Source organism: Xiphophorus maculatus, chromosome 6 (assembly GCF_002775205.1).
Source record: "Xiphophorus maculatus strain JP 163 A chromosome 6, X_maculatus-5.0-male, whole genome shotgun sequence".
NCBI lineage: Eukaryota > Metazoa > Chordata > Actinopteri > Cyprinodontiformes > Poeciliidae > Xiphophorus > Xiphophorus maculatus.
The window spans coordinates 1,994,470-2,013,145 of record NC_036448.1 but is presented as its reverse complement, the minus strand read 5'-3'; the positions used below and the strand labels follow the sequence as shown (position 1 = coordinate 2,013,145).

General features: G+C 42.5%; 1 protein-coding gene across 3 annotated transcripts in view; it reads right to left on the bottom strand.

Moving 5' to 3' along the window:
- LOC102216691 (CREB-regulated transcription coactivator 1) overlaps positions 1–17,835 on the bottom strand; it is a 38,458-nt gene extending 20,623 nt beyond the window's left edge. For all 3 annotated transcript variants that reach the window (XM_005811053.2, XM_023335742.1, XM_023335741.1), the window contains exons 1-4: positions 17,569–17,835; positions 12,098–12,214; positions 6,019–6,144; positions 3,816–3,877 (exon numbers count right to left, since the gene is read on the bottom strand). In XM_005811053.2, the coding sequence (XP_005811110.1) occupies positions 3,816–3,877; positions 6,019–6,144; positions 12,098–12,214; positions 17,569–17,694 (431 nt within the window). In that variant the 5' untranslated portion in view covers positions 17,695–17,835. The remainder of the gene's footprint in view (positions 1–3,815; positions 3,878–6,018; positions 6,145–12,097; positions 12,215–17,568) is intronic.
- Positions 17,836–18,676: the final 841 nt, after the last annotated feature.

The following is an 18,676-nucleotide window of genomic DNA, read 5'->3' as shown; positions in this document are numbered from 1 at the left end:
CTGACCAGATGCCCGAGCCACCTCAACTGGCTCCTCTCGATGTGAAGGAGCAGCGGCTCTACTCTGAGTCCCTCCCGGATGACTGAGCTTCTCACCTTTTTCAAACTCAATTAAGCAAATTTATTTTTGATATATCAAATGGCGTAATTAACACGAAGACGCCAATGATGAGAAAAAACATTGGACTTGGCGTTCCCTTACCCGGACGCGGGTCACCGGGGCCCAACTCTGGAGCCAGGCCTGGAGGGGGGGCACGATGGCGAGCGCCTGGTGGCCGGGCTTTTACCCATGGAGCCCGGCCGGGCTCAGCCCGAAGAGGAAACATGGGTCCCCCCTCCCATGGGCCCACCACCCGTGAGAGGGGCCAAAGGGGTCGGGTGGATTGTGTGATGGGTGGCGGCAGAGGGAGGGGACCCTGGCGGTCCGATCCTCGGTTGCAGAAGCTGGCTCTTGGGACGTGGAATGTCACCTCTCTGGTGGGGAAGGAGCCGGAGCTAGTGTGTGAGGTTGAGAGGTTCCAGCTAGAAATAGTCGGTCTCACCTCGACGCATGGCTCTGGTTCTGGAACCAGCCTCCTTGAGAGGGGCTGGACATACTTCCACTCTGGAGTTGCCCAAGGTGAGAGGCGTCGGGCAGGAGTGGGCATACTTGTTGCTCCCCATCTCGGCGCCTGTACGTTGGGGTTTACTCCGGTGAACGAGAGGGTAGCTTCCCTCCGCCTACGGGTGGGGGGACGGGTCCTGACTGTAGTTTGTGCTTACGGGCCGAACGACAGTTCAGATTACCCACCCTTTTTGGAGTCCTTAGAGGGGGTACTGGAGAGTGCTCCTCCTGGGGACTCCCTTGTTCTGCTGGGGGACTTCAACGCTCACGTGGGCAATGACAGTGAGACCTTGAGGGGCGTGGTTGGGAGGAACGGCCCCCCCGATCTGAACTCGAGCGGTGTTCTGTTGTTGGACTTCTGTGCTCGTCATGGATTGTCCATAACGAACACCATGTTCAAGCATAAGGGTGTCCATACGTGCACTTGGCACCAGGACACCCTAGGCCGCAGTTCGATGATCGACTTTGTCATTGTTTCATTGGATCTGCGGCCGTATGTCTTGGACACTTGGGTGAAGAGAGGTGCGGAGCTGTCCACTGACCACTACCTGGTGGTGAGTTGGCTCTGGTGGTGGGGGAGGAAGCCGGTCAGGCCTGGCCGGCCCAAATGTGTTGTGAGGGTCTGCTGGGAACGTCTGGCGGAATCCCCTGTGAGGCGGAGCTTTAACTCCCATCTCCGGCAAAACTTCGAACATGTCCCGGGGGAGGCGGGGGACATGGAGTCTGAGTGGACCATGTTCTGTGCCTCTATTGTCGAAGCGGCCGATCGGAGCTGTGGCCGCAAGGTTATCGGTGCCTGTCGCGGCGGCAACCCTCGAACCCGTTGGTGGACACCTTCGGTGAGGGATGCCGTCAGGCTGAAGAAGGAGTCCTACTGGGCCTTTTTGGCCTGTGGGACTCCAGAAGCAGCTGATAGGTACCGGCAGGCGAAGCGGCATGCGGTGGTTGCTGAGGCAAAAACTCTGGCATGGGAGGAGTTTGGAGAGGCCATGGAGAAAGACTTCTGTACGGCTTCGAGGCGATTCTGGTCCACCATCCGGCGTCTCGGGGGGGGGAAGCAGTATGGCACCAACACTGTTTATAGTGGGAATGGTGTGCTGCTGACCTCTACTCGGGACATTGTGGGCCGGTGGGCAGAGTACTTCGAAGACCTCCTCAATCCCACCAACATGCCTTCCATTGATGAAGCTGAGCCTGGGGACTCTGGGTTGGGCTCTCCAATCTCTGGGGACGAGGTCGCCGAGGTGGTTGAGAAGCTCCTCGGTGTCAAGGCTCCGGGGGTAGATGAGATCCGCCCGGAGTTCCTTAAGGCTCTGGATGTTGTAGGGTTGTGTTGGCTGACGCGATTCTGCAATATTGCATGGACATCGGGGGCAGTTCCCCTGGATTGGCAGACTAGGGTGGTGGTCCCCCTGTTCAAAAAGGGGGACCGGAGGGTGTGTTCTAATTATAGAGGGGTCACACTCTTAAGCCTCCCTGGAGAGGAGGGTCCGCCGGATAGTCGAACCTCGGATTCAGGAAGAGCAGTGTGGTTTTCATCCTGGTCGTGGAACACTGGACCAGCTCTACACCCTCGGCAGGGTCCTGGAGGGTGCATGGGAGTTCGCCCAACCAGTCTACATGTGTTTTGTGGACTTGGAGGCGTTCGACCATGTCCCTCGGGGAGCCCTGTGGGGGGTTCTCTGGGAGTATGGGGTACCGGGCTCTTTGATACGGGCTGTCAGGTCCCTGTATGACCGGTGTCAGAGTCTGGTCCGCATTGCCAGCAGTAAGTCGGGCTCGTTTCCGGTGAGAGTTGGACTCTGCCAGGGTTGCCCTTTGTCACCGATTCTGTTCATCACTTTCATGGACAGAATTTCTAGGTGCAGCCAAGGTGGTGAGGGGATCCGATTTGGTGGCCTTAGGATCTCATCTCTGCTTTTTGCAGACGATGTGGTCCTTTTGGCTTCATTGGGTCGTGATCTGCAGCTCTCGCTGGAGCGGTTCGCAGCCGAGTGTGAAGTGGCCGGGATGGGGATCAGTGCCTCCAAATCCGAGGCCAAGGTCTTGAGCCGGAAAAGGGTAGAGTGCCTTCTCCGGGTCAGGGGGGGTGTCCTGCCCCAAGTGGAGGAGTTCAAGTATCTCGGGATCTTGTTCACAAATGGGGGAAGAAGGGAGCGAGAGATCGACAGGCGGATTGGCGCAGCGTTTGCTGTCAAGCGGGCGCTGTACCGGTCCGTCGTGGTGAAGAGAGAGCTGAGCCAAAAAGCGAAGCTCTCGATTTACCGGTCGATCTACGTTCCCACCCTCATCTATGGTCATGAGCTTTGGGTCATGACCGAAAGAACAAGATCGCGGATACAAGCGGCCGAAATGGGTTTTCTCCGTAGGGTGGCTGGGCTCTCCCTTAGAGATAGGGTGAGAAGCTCAGTCATCTGGGAGGGACTCAGAGTAGAGCCGCTGCTCCTTCACATCGAGAGGAGCCAGTTGAGGTGGCTCGGGCATCTGGTCAGGATGCCTCCTGGACGCCTCCCTGGTAAGGTGTTCCGGGCACGTCCTACTGGGAGGAGGCCCCGGAATCCAAAAATTTGGACAATTTTCCGTGAAGTTTGGTGACTCTTTGAATATGATAAAGCCCCCATAAAGCCAAGTCATTTGACGGAATCATAATAATGAGAAACAGTATGATTACAATAGGCCTTCACAGCTCTTTTGCTGCTCGGGCCTATTGATGACAAGAATGTTAAAACATGCGCCGTTCTAACAAATTGAGCCTTGAAATGCAGGCACACACCCACAACTACCACACTGTCCTCCAAGGTCGAAATGTTGTTAAAGTCATGGAGCATCAGCACTGCTCTCACCCACACACTTGACACAAAAATTGGTATGGAAGGGTTTCTAATTAAACAGTCAAACACCACATGCATTAGTTACGGTTTTTAAAGATGCTTAATTTCTTTTAACCTTTTTGTGAACAATGTAGCAACAATACCATTTTATGATGGACATTTTAAGCATATCCAGTAGTTTTGAAATGCAGCGGTAATACACTAAGGCAGGACTAATCAGTTGTTTTTCACAGTCAGTATGGAGGTGTGATTATATGCTCTCAGTTCTACATTAACCTTATTGAACTGTTTCATGAGATGTAAGAGCATGTGGAAGGCTACATGTGTGGCTGTGTGAGGAAGTGTCCGAGCCACGAAGTTAGACTGAACAAATGCTCTTACCTTCTCCAGCTGGTGTCAGGAGGCGGCGACAGGTACACTGAGCCGTACGGACAGCTGTCAATGTGACGCTTCAGGTCAAGAAATCATCATCCCATGTAGTTTTATGACTTTTTTTGTTAAATGCAAGACAGAATAAAAATGGATATCTGCCTACAGTTTACTGATTTGTTCATCGAATTGCAAGACTTCTTCCTCAACACACTGTAACTATTTATAAAAATGGGAGGTACACCCACTTTCAAATGCTATCAGGATAGAAAAAGAAAGAATGTGATCATAATTTTTTACTATTTGTTCATTCGGTTCACAGAAAAACAACATACCACAAAGAACCACCATAGTGTGGCGTGGGGGCCATCTGTAGCTCTTGGACTGATTTTGTGTGGCCCCCAAATATGGCCCCCAACAATGATACAAAATTGGCCTATCCAGCACAGGTAATTGATGCAAACGTAGATGTAAAAAGTGTGGTCAGGGGCCATTTGTGGCCCTCTGAATGGTTTTGTTTGGCCTCCAATCACAATTCAAGATATGGATTTATTATTTTTAGTATTCCTGTTTTATTTCTCATTCTTCCGCCTTGATTCCAGTTATGTATTATATAAGAAACAGCACCCATTGACGCACGTCACATTATTGATCCAAACCATACATAAGCAAGTCCGTAAATATGTTTTGGACATTCTTTCAGGAGATAAAAATGACGTAAAAGTAGAATCAATAATAAAAATGTTCCCATTACAGCTTTCAAAAGAGGGCATGTTGAAAAGCATTTGTACCGTTATCAATTACCAATGGAACAATCTTTATAAGCATTATAGAAATCAAACCCTTCTCATATTTGTTGACTAGCTTTTTGATTTTTGGACCAATTTAAACTCAAAACTCTGGCTAGACCAAAATACTTTTAGTCAGTAAAAACATGTAGTTCAACTTAAAAGATGATTTTAAACCAAAAACTCCCAGGGGAATGATAACTTTGTCTTTAATAATACTTGATTTTACTGGATTTTTTACTGGATTTTTCTGGATTTTGTCCATTGTTTTTACTGGACTTAGTCTGAACTGAGCCTCGACATTGCCGTGTTAGATGTAGCTCTTAGGGTTTTCATTTTGCAGTTTCTCTGATTATTGCCTAGTGTGACATGAGCCAACTTGCTGAGACAAGCACGCCGCCGGAAACTGCTCACTCTCTTTGAACAGGTAAAAATAAAAGCTTGTTCTGTGCAGAGTGAAGTACTTACTTCCTGAGCTGATGTTGCTTTGGCTTTGTAAACTGACAGATAGCAGCAGCTCTCCTCTAGGATCATTGCTTATGTCCGTCCACCAGGCCAGGACAGACAGCATCATTTCGTCTAGATGTCTAACATAAAAGCAGTACTGATTAACCTTTTGGGCACACTTGTTTGTTGCCAGTTAACCCAGTGTCAGTATTTAAGGTGAAATATGGCTTTCTACTCTGGGTGGCACTTCATTAGGGGGTCATTCACCAGTTCATAAATTCTTTCTCCTCCTGACCCTAATGATAACGCATAGTTCTAACTTTACGACTAATCACGAGTTACTGTCATAAATCATTAAATTATATACTGTTTCATATTCTATGCACGAATGTGGGCAGATTGATCTTTCTGCATGCTACAGCAGGAAATACCATCGTGCCTGAAATTGACTTTTTCTGTCTTTTAGGGTTTTGGTGCCGAGTCTGCGATTATTATTGCACTTACCAAGTATTCTCATTGCTTATTTATTTACAAGCTTGTAACTACTAACATAAGGGCTATTTCTTTTTTAGTATTTGGTGTTTTTTAACACTAGTTAAAAAATGCCACCATGCAGTTGCTACCACTGAAACTGAGCTTCTCTCAGTTGAAGGTGGTAAAGGACAAAATATAAACTGAACTGGTAAAACTTAGAGTGAATATTTCTACAGTACAGTGATTATGGACCTAAAGCACCAACAGAACACTAGTTGTTGGTTCATCTGTGATCTTACTGTCTAAGCAGAAGATTCTTATATCCATTAATAGAAAATATAAAATAATTGTACTTGATAGTTCCCCGAATAGGGAAATTACTGAAAATGCATTACCATAATATGTTTTACCACCATATCTATTAAGATTTCCATTTGTTAAGGAATTACTGAACATGTTGACTGTAACTTCCAGTCTTCCAGCACTGACACAGCTGTAAAGGATATCTGGCGTCCATGTTTGTCTATAGAGAGCGGTTTCCGATTGGGCGATGTAATGCGGTTCCGGTCTCGGTAGACTCTGTCCACCAATCCGTGGTGTCGCGTAGATCTATTAGTGTCAAGACCTGAATTCTGAGAGATGATGAAAAGATATTAATGAACAAAACAACAGAATCACTCACTGTGAAAAAAGTTGTCCTTCCCACTAAAGAGATTTATGTGTATTAAGTAAGTAGTTACTGTGTAAATAAAGGAAATCTTTCCTTAAACTTCGAAGTCAGCTTTAGCTAAAGTAGGCTTTGTTTGGCCCATGTTCCCCACCTTTGCCAGCAGAAAATAAAGAAAGCATCTGAGTACAAAACGGCTGTAGAACAAATAATGGGACTCATGGCAAAATGACAAATAAACACTGGAATTAAACTTCAAAAATTCAAAGTTAAACTTCAAAAGTGAAGTTTAATTTGAATACTTCACAAAAGTGAAGTATTTACTTCACTTTTGTGAAGTATTCAAAACAAAAAGTTTTGGTGCATCAGTAGAATACCGGTACTAGTTATTATTTTAACTTGTTTAATCCTAATAAACAGCAAAATGTACTCAAAGATTTACCACAGAAAATTTTTTTATGTTGATTGAGCGATTTTTTCCTGAGAAATTAGGGTGAAAAGAAGACATGTTTTTTCCTTCGTTCCTAAAGAGAGAGGCATTCGATTATCCTGTTCTGTGTTAAAAGTTCCCCAAACCAACTTTTCTATCACCTTGGCAGCTTTGATTGCTTCTTTATTTCATTCATTTAGTCTGCTGTTTTTCTTCAAGCTTACAGCTTTAATGAGAAGTGTACGTCCATTTAGTATGGCCATGAACATCATGTTAATTTGAGGCTTTAAATGACTGATTTGAATTTGTTATACAACATGCAGCTGTAAGTATTTAATGAAAAGACTACTATGATTTGCAAAAGTTTGATTTTAAAGTTAATTTGTTATAATCCAGAATGAAGGAACATAACATGTACACAAATCCCAAGAAAAGAACTTGACATGTGTCTCCATATCTATATGCTAGCCACTTGAACCTTGTTGACAAAATCCTGCTACTATTCCAGCTATTTTAACCCAGCTGAACCATCATGTTCCACTCAGTTGTTCCACAAAGTTGTCACTAAACCGATAATACAATCCAATGTCCCCTCAAGGATAGAAGAGGAAGAGACGAACTGAAGAGTAGGAACAAAGGGATTTCCCGCCAGGTTTTGTATCTTTCCCTGAGAGAGAAATTATCCACAATGGGAGGGAAAATAGCAGAATTTATTGTCACTGGTAATGTTTTCTTTAACTGGTGTGTGTTTGGTGCCACTTTGTGAGTGGGAGTATTTTTGTAACTGTCTGCACACACACTGAACGTGGTCACCAGAGTGCGGGTCGCACACAGACCTCGACAGAGACTAGGAGGAAGTCTCTTGAATATATGGTGCAATTCTCTTAGCAAGTTGCAACTTGCAAAATTTGTAGAGCCAATTTGTTTTTTTTGTTGCTTTTTCTTAAGAATCATCTAGAAGCTTCCAATATGTTTCAGAGCATGGCTATGAAAAGGTCTCTCCACAAACTGAAGGCCCTACATACTTGGGCGTGCTTCACTCCGCAGAGGATAGTGCTTATCATTGTAGGCAGACTTAGAGCGACTGTCCATCGTAAACATCCACACAAAGGAAAGTTTTTAGGGGCTTTTATGCATACTCAGTCACTTGACTGAGTGTCGCACTGTAAACTGCTCCACAGGAAACAGTGCTCACATCACGACACTAGCTCATCAAACTTGCTAATATCTTTTCCCTTATCAAGTTGCAGGAAATGAAAGAATTTGTCCCGAGATATGTATGCTAACAGTACACTTAACCATGAAATCTCAGCCGTCTGTGGACAGTGCGTGGAGTCCATGTAGCTCACAGAATAAACACAATATCCCCGAGTATGTGGGGCCAAAATTTTAGCTTATTTCATTGTGTTTCCATATCAGCTGTAATATGTGTTGGATATTATTGGCTCACAGGAACCCCTTTTGATAATAACTTTTCAACTTTAAGATATTGATTTGATTATTGCATTCATTTTGCCCAGTGCATCAGTAGTGGCAGTGAAACAATCTCACAGCATGTTGCTACCACTATCTTTTTTGACAGTCGGCACACTGTTCTGAAATTTAAAGCGACACTTTCCCTTTTGTCTCTCTGTAAAGTGCTGCTAGCTGTCCAGAAGTCTCCAATGGAGTCCAGAATGTCCCCCCAAAAATGTGAGCTTTCATGAATGAAGCCGGCTAAGCAAAAACTAAAGGAGACGAACCTGGCTGGGATGTATAAAATATGTGTTGGACATCACCGTAAGAGTAAAACATAGCAGAGGTGTGTGAAATCAAAAAACTTTGCCTCTTTTTTTCTGTCTGTATAGTTCAGAGTCACTCAGAGGTAAAACAGCAGCAGGTTAAGTCACCTCAGCACTTTCATATCTTGTGACATGAGCTTATTTCTTATCTAACCAAAAAACATTCTCTTGAAGGTGTTTGGCTTCTCCATGTCAGTCAAGTTTAAAGGTATCAGTTCTGAAGAAGGGACTTTCTTGATCAACACCTTCCCAGTCCATGGGACGTAAACTTCTCTTCGCTGTGGACGGTGACACCAGTATTGCAGAAGATTCCAGTTCATAACAGGCTTGAGAGTTGGTGATTGCTGCATTGTTCCACATAGCAATCACTAATAAATTTGCTCTTATTTGAGTCAGACAGTTTTGCCCTTCTTCTAGACCTCGTTAAAGTGGTGACACATGGCCTAATACTAGCATCCAGCTGTGTGAACTGATAGTCTACAACTATTCAGAAAAGGCTTCAAAAGACTCTCCCAACTTTATCAAATCTACAGCTGTCCATATTAGGTCTTCATTAAGTTCTCTGGATTTTCCAATTGATCTACGTGTTGGCCAGTCTAGAGGGTCCAGCGGTCGAAGTCGAACAGTCAATACGAGGTCACAAGTTTGCGAGACGTTTGCTCTCACACACCCCATTCAAGATCCACAAGTCACACCGAGTCGAGCTCCTGTGAAATCCTTACCACTGCTGTGTAGGTCATGATTAAATTCTGACCAATCAAACAATAGGTTCACATACAGACGTGGCAGTTTGACCAGATGGTACAGTCAAATGAATTCTAGTTCCAGATACTAGCTGTAGTCAGCCCAGATCATTGACAACAAAGTGAAAGACCTTGACCTGTCTTAAAGGCATAGACAATCATTCAGCTGCACTTTACCAAAAGACTTCTACTCATTTACAACTGTATGTATGATTTTTGGATCCTGAAGGAACCATTCAAAAAATGAACGAAAATACAAATTTGACATGACATTCATACCCATGATGATTGTGTATAAAGTGCATTTCAAAACTGTTCAGAATGTTGCAGTAAGATTGTTTTTTCCTACATGCACATAAATACAAATGCTAGCAAAAAGCAATTTCATCTCTAAATATACTAAAATTGATTCCTAGTGTGTTTTGTTTACCTCATTTCCACAAAGCTGTGTCCTTATCTCCACTGAGAAAGGACTGATCACACAAGGGTGAACTCAGTTCAAAAATCCCAGTTTTCCTGCTGGGAGAGGTTCTATAGTGTAACTTGGTACAGTCATGCTTATTCTACACAAAGCCTCTCTTTGTTTACAGACAGCTTAGAGCACAGGTGTCAAACCCAGTCCTGGAGGGCCACTGCTGCACCACACCTGAATAGAATAATTAGGTCATTAGCAAGACTCTGAAGAACTTATCCACACAAGAAGGAGGTAATTAAGCCATTTCATTCTAGTGTTTTGTATCTATGGCACATCTAAAAACTGCAGGACAGCAGCCCTTGAGGACTGGAGTTTGACACCCCTGGCTTATCATGACCAGGATAAATGAGGATTACATCCAGGAAAACCAGAACCAGAACTTCTGCACATTGAACTAAAATGATGGAAGAAATTTTGACAACCTCTAACCTCCATCTTTTAGTCCAGTGGTACCCAACCCCGGGCCGTGAACCGGTACCGGCCAGGTAGAGACCAAGAACCCTGTACATAAGCAACACTTCGGGTGTCATTGTCTCTCATCACTCCCAGACGCAACTGTCTCGTTGCAGAGAAACAAGCTCAGGGCTCCCATTAGTCGTTAAAATTTTCATGAAAGTAAAATATTAATTTTTTGTGGTGCATCTCTATCTTATTTTGGAGGGATATGTAAACGTTACCATAGCGACCAGAGTCAGAGAGCGTTAGGACAGTGGTGGAGACAAGATGAGAAAAGTGGAGCGTGTGAGTTTTAGGTCTGGTTCACACGATTTAAGGATTGTTGGCTGATTTTCCAAACCTCTGTGACCACAGAGCCAATAAAAGTCCAACAGGTTCGATCGGTTAGTGTGTCCAGCCACACGGCAGGAGCAACACACCACACATGAACCGATTCCACTCACGAACATCACGGTTCCAGAAGAAAAACCAGTAAAACCCCCAACATACCATACGTGAATTTAGAATAATCAAACAGGGATGATAATGTAGAAGCTGGACTCATTTTAAAAGATGTGACAAAAAGAAAAGGCGTTTGATAACTGATGACTGTTTAGGATTCCCCTCCGTTCTTACGTCACTGCGCTTTCTGATTGGCTACCTGTCACATTCAACAGGCTGCGTCCTCGCTCCCAGTCAGGGAAAACCCCACAGGCTGCGATAAAAGGGCCAAAACAATGTTGAATATGCCTGATTTTAGATCGGGCATATTCAACACACCACCACGTAACACACCACACACTGCAAGACGTTGTAGGATTGTCGTAAAGGGAAAATCGGGGCAAAAAAAAAAAAAAGCCTTCAGCGGGAACACCAAATGCAGACGCGTTATCTGACGGTTTCTCCTCCCTCCAAAATTTATATATATATATATATATATATATATATATATATATATATATATATATAATTTGTTTACAGTCATGATTTTAAACTGTGGCAGGAAGCTGGAGCGCCCGGAGAGAAACTTGCAAATTTCTTTTTGCTATTTTATTTATGAAATGTAATTACAAAATGTATTTCTGACATTTTGTAATTAAATGTCAAAAATACTTTTATTTGTTTCAGAGCCTTTATTGTGAAATAAAGGCTCTAGTGGCCTTTATTTAATAGTAGTAGACAGGAAAGTGGGTTATGAGAGAGAGGATACAAACCCAAGTCTTTGTTGCTGCAAGGCAACAGTGCTCCCAACTGAGCCATTGTCCAACCGTTTTCTTCAAAAAAATAAATGTTTTATTAACATCTAAGGAGAATTTAGAGGCCAATTAACCAAACAGTCATGATTTCAGACTGTGGCAGGAAGCCGGAGCGCCCGGAGAGAAACCTGCAAACAGGAAACTTGTCTAATCTTTTTACCCTTTGATCCCAGAAGATTTTGTGTCTCTTGTCATGAAGGTTTAAGTAACTGAACTCATCAACACATGTTCTGTCCCAGTTACGGAAACGTCCCCAGCCTCAAAATGCTCGGTTATTTTCTTATCAGTGATATTTTCCTCAACCAAATTAGAAATTTCTAGCTCCTCTCCGAAAGTACCTTAATTGCTTTCGAGAGGAGAGACCGTCGCATTAAATCTTTTTATCCGGTCTTTGTCTTCTTCCTTTCCTTCTCATAAAGGTAAATGAAGCCCCTTCTGAATATGTCTTCACTGCAGCGGCTGTCTGCAGTGAAGACATGTTCATCAACAGCCTTCAGTATTTGCTGTCCATAGATTATGTACGTATAACACTGGGCTTGGTCAGAACCACGGCAGATGACGGAGGACAGGTGGTACTTTTCTGTTCCATATTCTCCAGGTACATCAATGGTTGGGTTGGGAATTACCTCGTTCTTTAAATTATTACATCTGGCCGACTGTGGCAAATAAAAGGCGAGGACGTTATTGTCTGTGAGGCAATGTTTGTAATTTAATTTTGACCGGCAAACTGAACAAATTGATTTGAGCCCCAAATTCACCCAACTGCTGAAAAGAGAAGCTATATTGGTAAGGTCTCACCTGAAAAGACACATCAGCAGTGCAGCTTCCAACCTGATTCACATTTGGCAAAGACCCTCCGTAGTACTGCCCACGGCTCGATCCCATCTGCAAATACTTTGTGTCCTGCAGCTGGAGCTGCAAACAGAACATCAGGTCAGTAAGAAAGTCATCATACACATCCATCGCATTCATGTGATTTTGTATAAAGTACCCCGGAGTAAAGAATATATTCCTAAAACGGTCAATACTGGTTAGAAACAACTTATTTTTTAAATAAAAACTTATTGTTGAGAAGAAAATATTGAACCCTTATAGTGCTTTTGTATTAATCTCCTCATACTATATAGAGACATCTTTCATTGCAATTGCAGCTGCAGCAAACAGCTCAGACTCAGAAAGCTTCTCTGACAGAGAAAACATGTTTCCAGTCTCTGAAAACTCCTTTTCCAGCTGCAGGTTTTTTGGGCAATGTCTTGTTTAAAAAGGACATTATAAATAAAATTGATTATTACTATTAAATAAAAACTGGTAAAGTCTTTCTGCTTGGGGATCACAGCAAAGAAAGACCCCAGATAATGAGTAGTCTAAGAAGCTACTTTCAAAAATTGATTATTATTTTCATCTCAACAACTACAGGCTTTATTTTATCTCTTTACCCTCTAAAACTTTTTATGCTGCATTAAACAACTGGGGTCACAAAATATTAAAAATAGTCTCAAACATGGTATTTCTTATTACACTCAATGGCTACATGCTTAACCCGTTTAATCCCGCCAGCAACAATTGTTGCCAGACATTTTCTCTAACTTCTGGAAGCTCTAAAATAATTGTTTTGACTTTTGGCAGCTAATTTAAGTTTTAAAATAAAATAATAGTGTGTCTACTCAAAGCAGTATCAATTTCATGTATCTAGTGTGAAAGGTCACATGACCAGACCTCTTTACTTCCTGCCTGTGACCCTGGAGGTAAATGTCTGTTGCAAACTTGTACAAAAGGAAGTCAGTAAAATATTTAAATAAATAAAATATTTTGAACATATGTTCTTTCAAGTGTCTTCTACTGATATATAAAAAAATGTATCCCTTCATTCATCTTCTGATCATAAGAGTGAATGTAAGCATGGCAATAATTGTTGCCGCTAGCATAATACATAGCATAATTCAGTATATATGAGTCCATAGCTTTGCTGTTTATTCTATGTCTTGCTGTTCCCACACAGCTTAAAACTATCAGATATTTTAGATCTTCTAGACCTGAAGGAACCTCAAAATGATGTCTTCTACATCACTGTCGTTCCCACAGCTGAACCCCTCCCCTATTTCACCCCCGAAACGGCCACAAAGTGTAGTCTGTGCACTGAATGACCAATACAAGACTATGCCATGTCTGAAGCTACTTTAGGACAGAGCCAAGGTGTAGTTCTTGGTCTGGTAGAACAGGGAGAATTTCCTCCCAGATGCACATTTCCTCATACTAACATTTTCATCTGACTTTGCCTCATTGATGAAATAACTAAATGAGGTCAAAGGTCACTCGGCACATTGAGACAATGACATCTGCTGGATGTGGCATTGAATCTTTATGTATCTAAAATATTTCTGAACACTCTTGTAGCCATTCTTTGTCATAATAGGTTATGCATGTCATGATTTTTCATATCTTTATATATGTGTAAACGGGCCATATTTGTGTAATATAGAGTATGCAGTTTCCCACCGGCAACAATTGTTGCCAAGTATAAACATAACCAACATCAAAAAGTAATAATTCATAAATATCATGTGTTAGGGAGGTCCAGGGATTGAAATGCATGCACTTATTTTGCAGGAAAAAATTTGAGATTAAATGGGTTAATTATCCAACATTTATTGCATTCAAGATCTTCATATATGGCGTGAAGTGATTCTGTATTCAATAATAAGTGCAGAAAATACTAAGCTGGCAAATCTGGCCTTTGTGGAAAAGTGGCAAGATTACTAAATCCTTGAAAGAAAGCCATAAGAAGTTAGCCACAAGCCTGTAGGGGACACAGCAAACTTGTGGAAAGAGGGAGGCGCTCCGGGCAAATGAAATTAAAACTGAACTTTATGCTCCACATGCAAAACGCTGTTCAGTTACTTCACTATTCTCCCCATATAACATGTATGTTATGTAGTTCTTCAGATGCAAAGCTGGATGGAGCTAAAGGTTGGATGGAGGGAGCTAGTGGCTGCAGCAGACTTTAGACGTGGCTGGATGTTCACCTTCAAGCGTGACAGCGAACCTTAGCATACAGCCAGAGATACAATACAATTTAGATCAGAGATATTTATGTATTAGTATGAAGACATTACACTCAGACTTAAGTAGAGTACCGGTGGCAGCTCTTAATAACTCCTGGTCACAAGCTCTGACTGAGTCAATACTAGTTCAAAAAGAGTTAGGGCTTTAAAGTTCAGCCTCCAGGTGTTCAAAGGTGGTAGAGACGTATCCAAAAGACTTGCAGATGGTTCTACCACATATTGATTTATGTTGGTTACAAGTGCATTGCCTGTCACATAAAATCCCTACAAAGTACAATGAAATTTTTGGTTGTCACAGGACATGCAGTGAAAAGGTTCTAGGGGTGTGAATACTTTTGAGAGGTACTTCCATCTATACCTTCATTCCAAGTCTGTTGATGGTTAGATGTACAGTTGCAAAATGTACACCTGCAGCTCTGTCTGCAGAGCTGTCTCTTTCCTTTCTCCCAGAACGGGAAGGGACATGCCTTTAACTTACAGCTCATAGAAACCCATTGCTCACTGTTGGCAGGGTAGAAAATCTAATAAGAACAATTACTAGAGCTGCAGCACAAGTGGACTTTTATAAGCATCTGATCCCAGGGTTAGTTTCACTGTATTTGAACATGTATAGGTGGTCAGGACTGGACCCATGATGGGAGAGATGATCACAGTTACCATCTTAAAGTGAAAGTGGATGTGAAAGAAACTCTGCTAGAGATGTCGTTTTACTGTTTCATGAAATATATGTTTATTCCAATGTTTTTCTGACTGCATAATAACATTTTGACTACAGCAGCTGATCTGACCTGGGTCCCTCTCTTCATCCTCCTTTGATGACAAGTTCCCCTGAATTGCTAATTCTGCCTGTTTCTCTGGCTGTGCCCCTGAAGCTGCAGTACAGCTTGTGGTGGCAATAGCAAACATCAGGGTTATTTTTGCGCATTTTGCTGCATCCATTTGCAGACCTTTTTTAATAAACTTGTTTTTTTAATAAACCATTTTTCTTACAGCTTTTCTACATCTCATCTGTGCTTTTTCTGTTTTTGTGGTGCCACGCACTTTTCTCCAAGTCCGGCCAGCTCAAATTTAATCTAATAACTTTGGTCAAAAGGGACGGGAGGGTCGGGCAGAAGTGCTGAGAGATTTCATCGGATTGGCCCAATGTCCTTCAAGAAAATTCACCAATGGTCCATCGATGTAAACAAAAACTACTTACAAAAACCTTTTTTTTATTAAATTATGACAGCCCCAGGCTAGCCCATAAATGTGTGTCAGCCCACCGGGCTTCAGAGCTTTTTCCTTACATAGCAGCCCTGCCCCAGGACTCTCCCACTCAACTCCAGACTAACCAGCAGCAATTAGCAAACAACTGGTGGGACTGAGCATTTGCTGAGCTCATTAAAATATTGTAAAGGGTTAACAGAGGAGCCATGTTGTGATGACTTCCTGAAGGTGGAGTTTCAGAAAGAGTAGGAGTTTTTAAAGAGACAGAGGCCTAATTTCAAGGTGATAAATTATAAAGTCAAATTTCTCTTAAGTCATGTTTTACATATATAGCATTTTTATGACAACCGAAGTTAACATAGTTACTAGATTGTGCTATAACATGGCTGATAAATACATAATACTGTCCCTTTAAGGCCCTGTCTATATAGAGACGATTTTCAGTGAAACTGTAACCTTTTTGTTGCAATCCAGCAGCTCATTTCTACATTTCCAGCAATCACAGCTGCAGGTCAAAAACACATGTGCATTGTGGTGACATGCTAAAATCACAGTGCCATGTAGTGGTCTGGCATGACAACTACAGAGGATTCAAGGTGTTAAGGCAGTGCCGCCTGAACGTGAAACTTTTCCCCAATCCACATCTGGAAAGACCAGCAGCTTCCAGATGGCAGTCTCATGTAAATGTAGTCTAAAACCATAACATGACAGGGAAAATCAAAGTGAGAAACCCTCAATAGGAGCCCGCAGGTCTGTATGGAACAGACCAAAGGGAACATTTGTTTGAGCTGAATTAAATACAGACCAAAATGTTTGCCCTACTTTAACATTTGCAGCTGTCCATTTTGTTTTCTGTTACATGGAAAACATGTCTTCCATTTGAAAGAAGCAAATCACTCCTCATCTAAATAATTTATTTTTATGGATAAAAACTATGATTAAGAGTGATCTACAAATGCTTAGTTTGTTTACACACTAAGATAAAGTTTGACAAATTGAACGCTATGCTAACAGTGTGTCATATATCAACTGAGCAACAATCACATTTTTATCCATACTCTGTAAGTAGATCTGCTGAAAGTCGGCCCCCAAATTAATTTCTGCTTAGGGCCACACATAACCTTGGACTGCTCCTGGGATGAAATCTAATTGCTAAACGTATCAAATCAAATTTCTGTTAACACGCCATTCTATCTCCAGCAATAAAATAGAAAAATATCCACCTGTTAACAGACGTAGTAATGAGCAGCGTCTCCTCTGGTCTTTAACCTGACCTGGCTGGCTGCAGTCTCATGACATTTCCACTATAACAGCAATCAGGACCCAGCTTCCACTCAGCAGCTGTAGCCCAGCTTTTCTCCGTTGGATTTGTGCTGTGTGGCTTAAATTTCACGTAATCTCACGGCTTTTATATTTGACATACATGCCACTCATGTATCGGTGTACAGGGGCCTGGGACTAGTTCCCTAAGCCGCGTTCATGCACGTGCACAGCCTATGTCACTGGCACCCATGCAAGCGATGGAAATAAATGCAAATCATTGACTTCAGCAAACATGTGCATGTAGGTTCTGGTTCGTATGTATCAGAGCCTCAGAAAGCACTATACGAGGAGGGGAGGACACGGCAGCGCCTGGGCGCGCGCTGTCAAACAGGCATGCACGCCCCTCCACTTTGCACTCCCGCAAAGCTAAATATTACAATAACTGTTTTCATATTAGAGACCGTACAGTCCATATTATCCCTGCATGACGGATATCTGCTGCCTGCTCCGTCTGCAGTGAGCTGAGGGAGAGCAGGGCTCCAGCTGGCAGTGAATGTCGTTTGTTATTGTTTACCATTGCTGGCCAGGCTGTGGGCTGCCTACCTGCCTGCCTGCCTGCTGCCCGCCTGCTGCCTGCTGCCTGCCTGCCTGCCGCCGCGCTCTGCAACCCACATCTGACAGCTCGCTACAAACAAACCGGACAGAGGAAGGAGAAAAGCCAGAAAGCGATGTCCTCACCCTGGCTGCCCGCGTTATGCTCAGGTCCTTCATCACTTCTTCAAATGCTGCTGTCTCCTCTGCCTGCTTCTGATTATGTAAAGCGATTTTCTCGCTAAATTTCCGCGGATTGTTCGAAGTCGCCATGTTTCGCTCTTCTGCTCCGTTTTCTCTACAGTGGTCAAGTTACACGGAGTGCTGACGTCCAGCTTCCGGTCAGGGATTTTAAGCGAACCAAAAAATAATCAAACACAGCGTTATTTTATTGTACTTTCTCCCACCCCCCATTTCTCCAATATCATTGGAGTCATTTAATATATTGAGAACGTACGTAGTGCCATAGTGTAGAATTACAGTGTAGCATATATTGTAATTTACTATGAAATTACACTATGCAGGTACACTGTAGTATATGAATGAAATAGTATACTTGAACACAACGATTAATGATACAGAATACCATTATTCAGTTCGATTAAGCTATACTGAACTACACTGTTCTAAACTACCATATATTTACAGATAATAACATGTGCTGTACATAATACAACGGCATAGTATCTATACATTCCGTTTGATGAGGTACACAATTACACTAAATGATAATACGATTGAAGTATATAATATTATTTAGTAGAATATTGTAAAGTAAAATAAATTAGACTACAACACAATACATGTTGGCATAGCTCCTAAGTATGCCGACATACTTAGTTTGGTTTAGCATAGCGTAGTGTGGAAGTACAAAAACTTCCGTGTGTCAATTTATATTAGAAGAGATAACAAAATTTAGTGCATATAACATACTAGCATACTGTAGTATATTGTAGTGTAGCATAACATAGTATAAAGCATAACATATATTATAGTATTGCACATCATATCATAGTATAGTATTTAATAGTTTAGCATAGCATACTATAGTATACTGTCATAATATATTATGCTGTAGTATAGTATAGCACAATATAGTACATTATAGAACAGTGTATGGCACAGCACTGCATAGTACAGCAGAGTATAACATAGTATAGTATAGCATAGCACAGTATAGTATAGTGTAGCACAGCACAACATAGTATAGTATAGCATAGCATAGTTTGTTACAGTATAGTGCAGCATAGTGTAA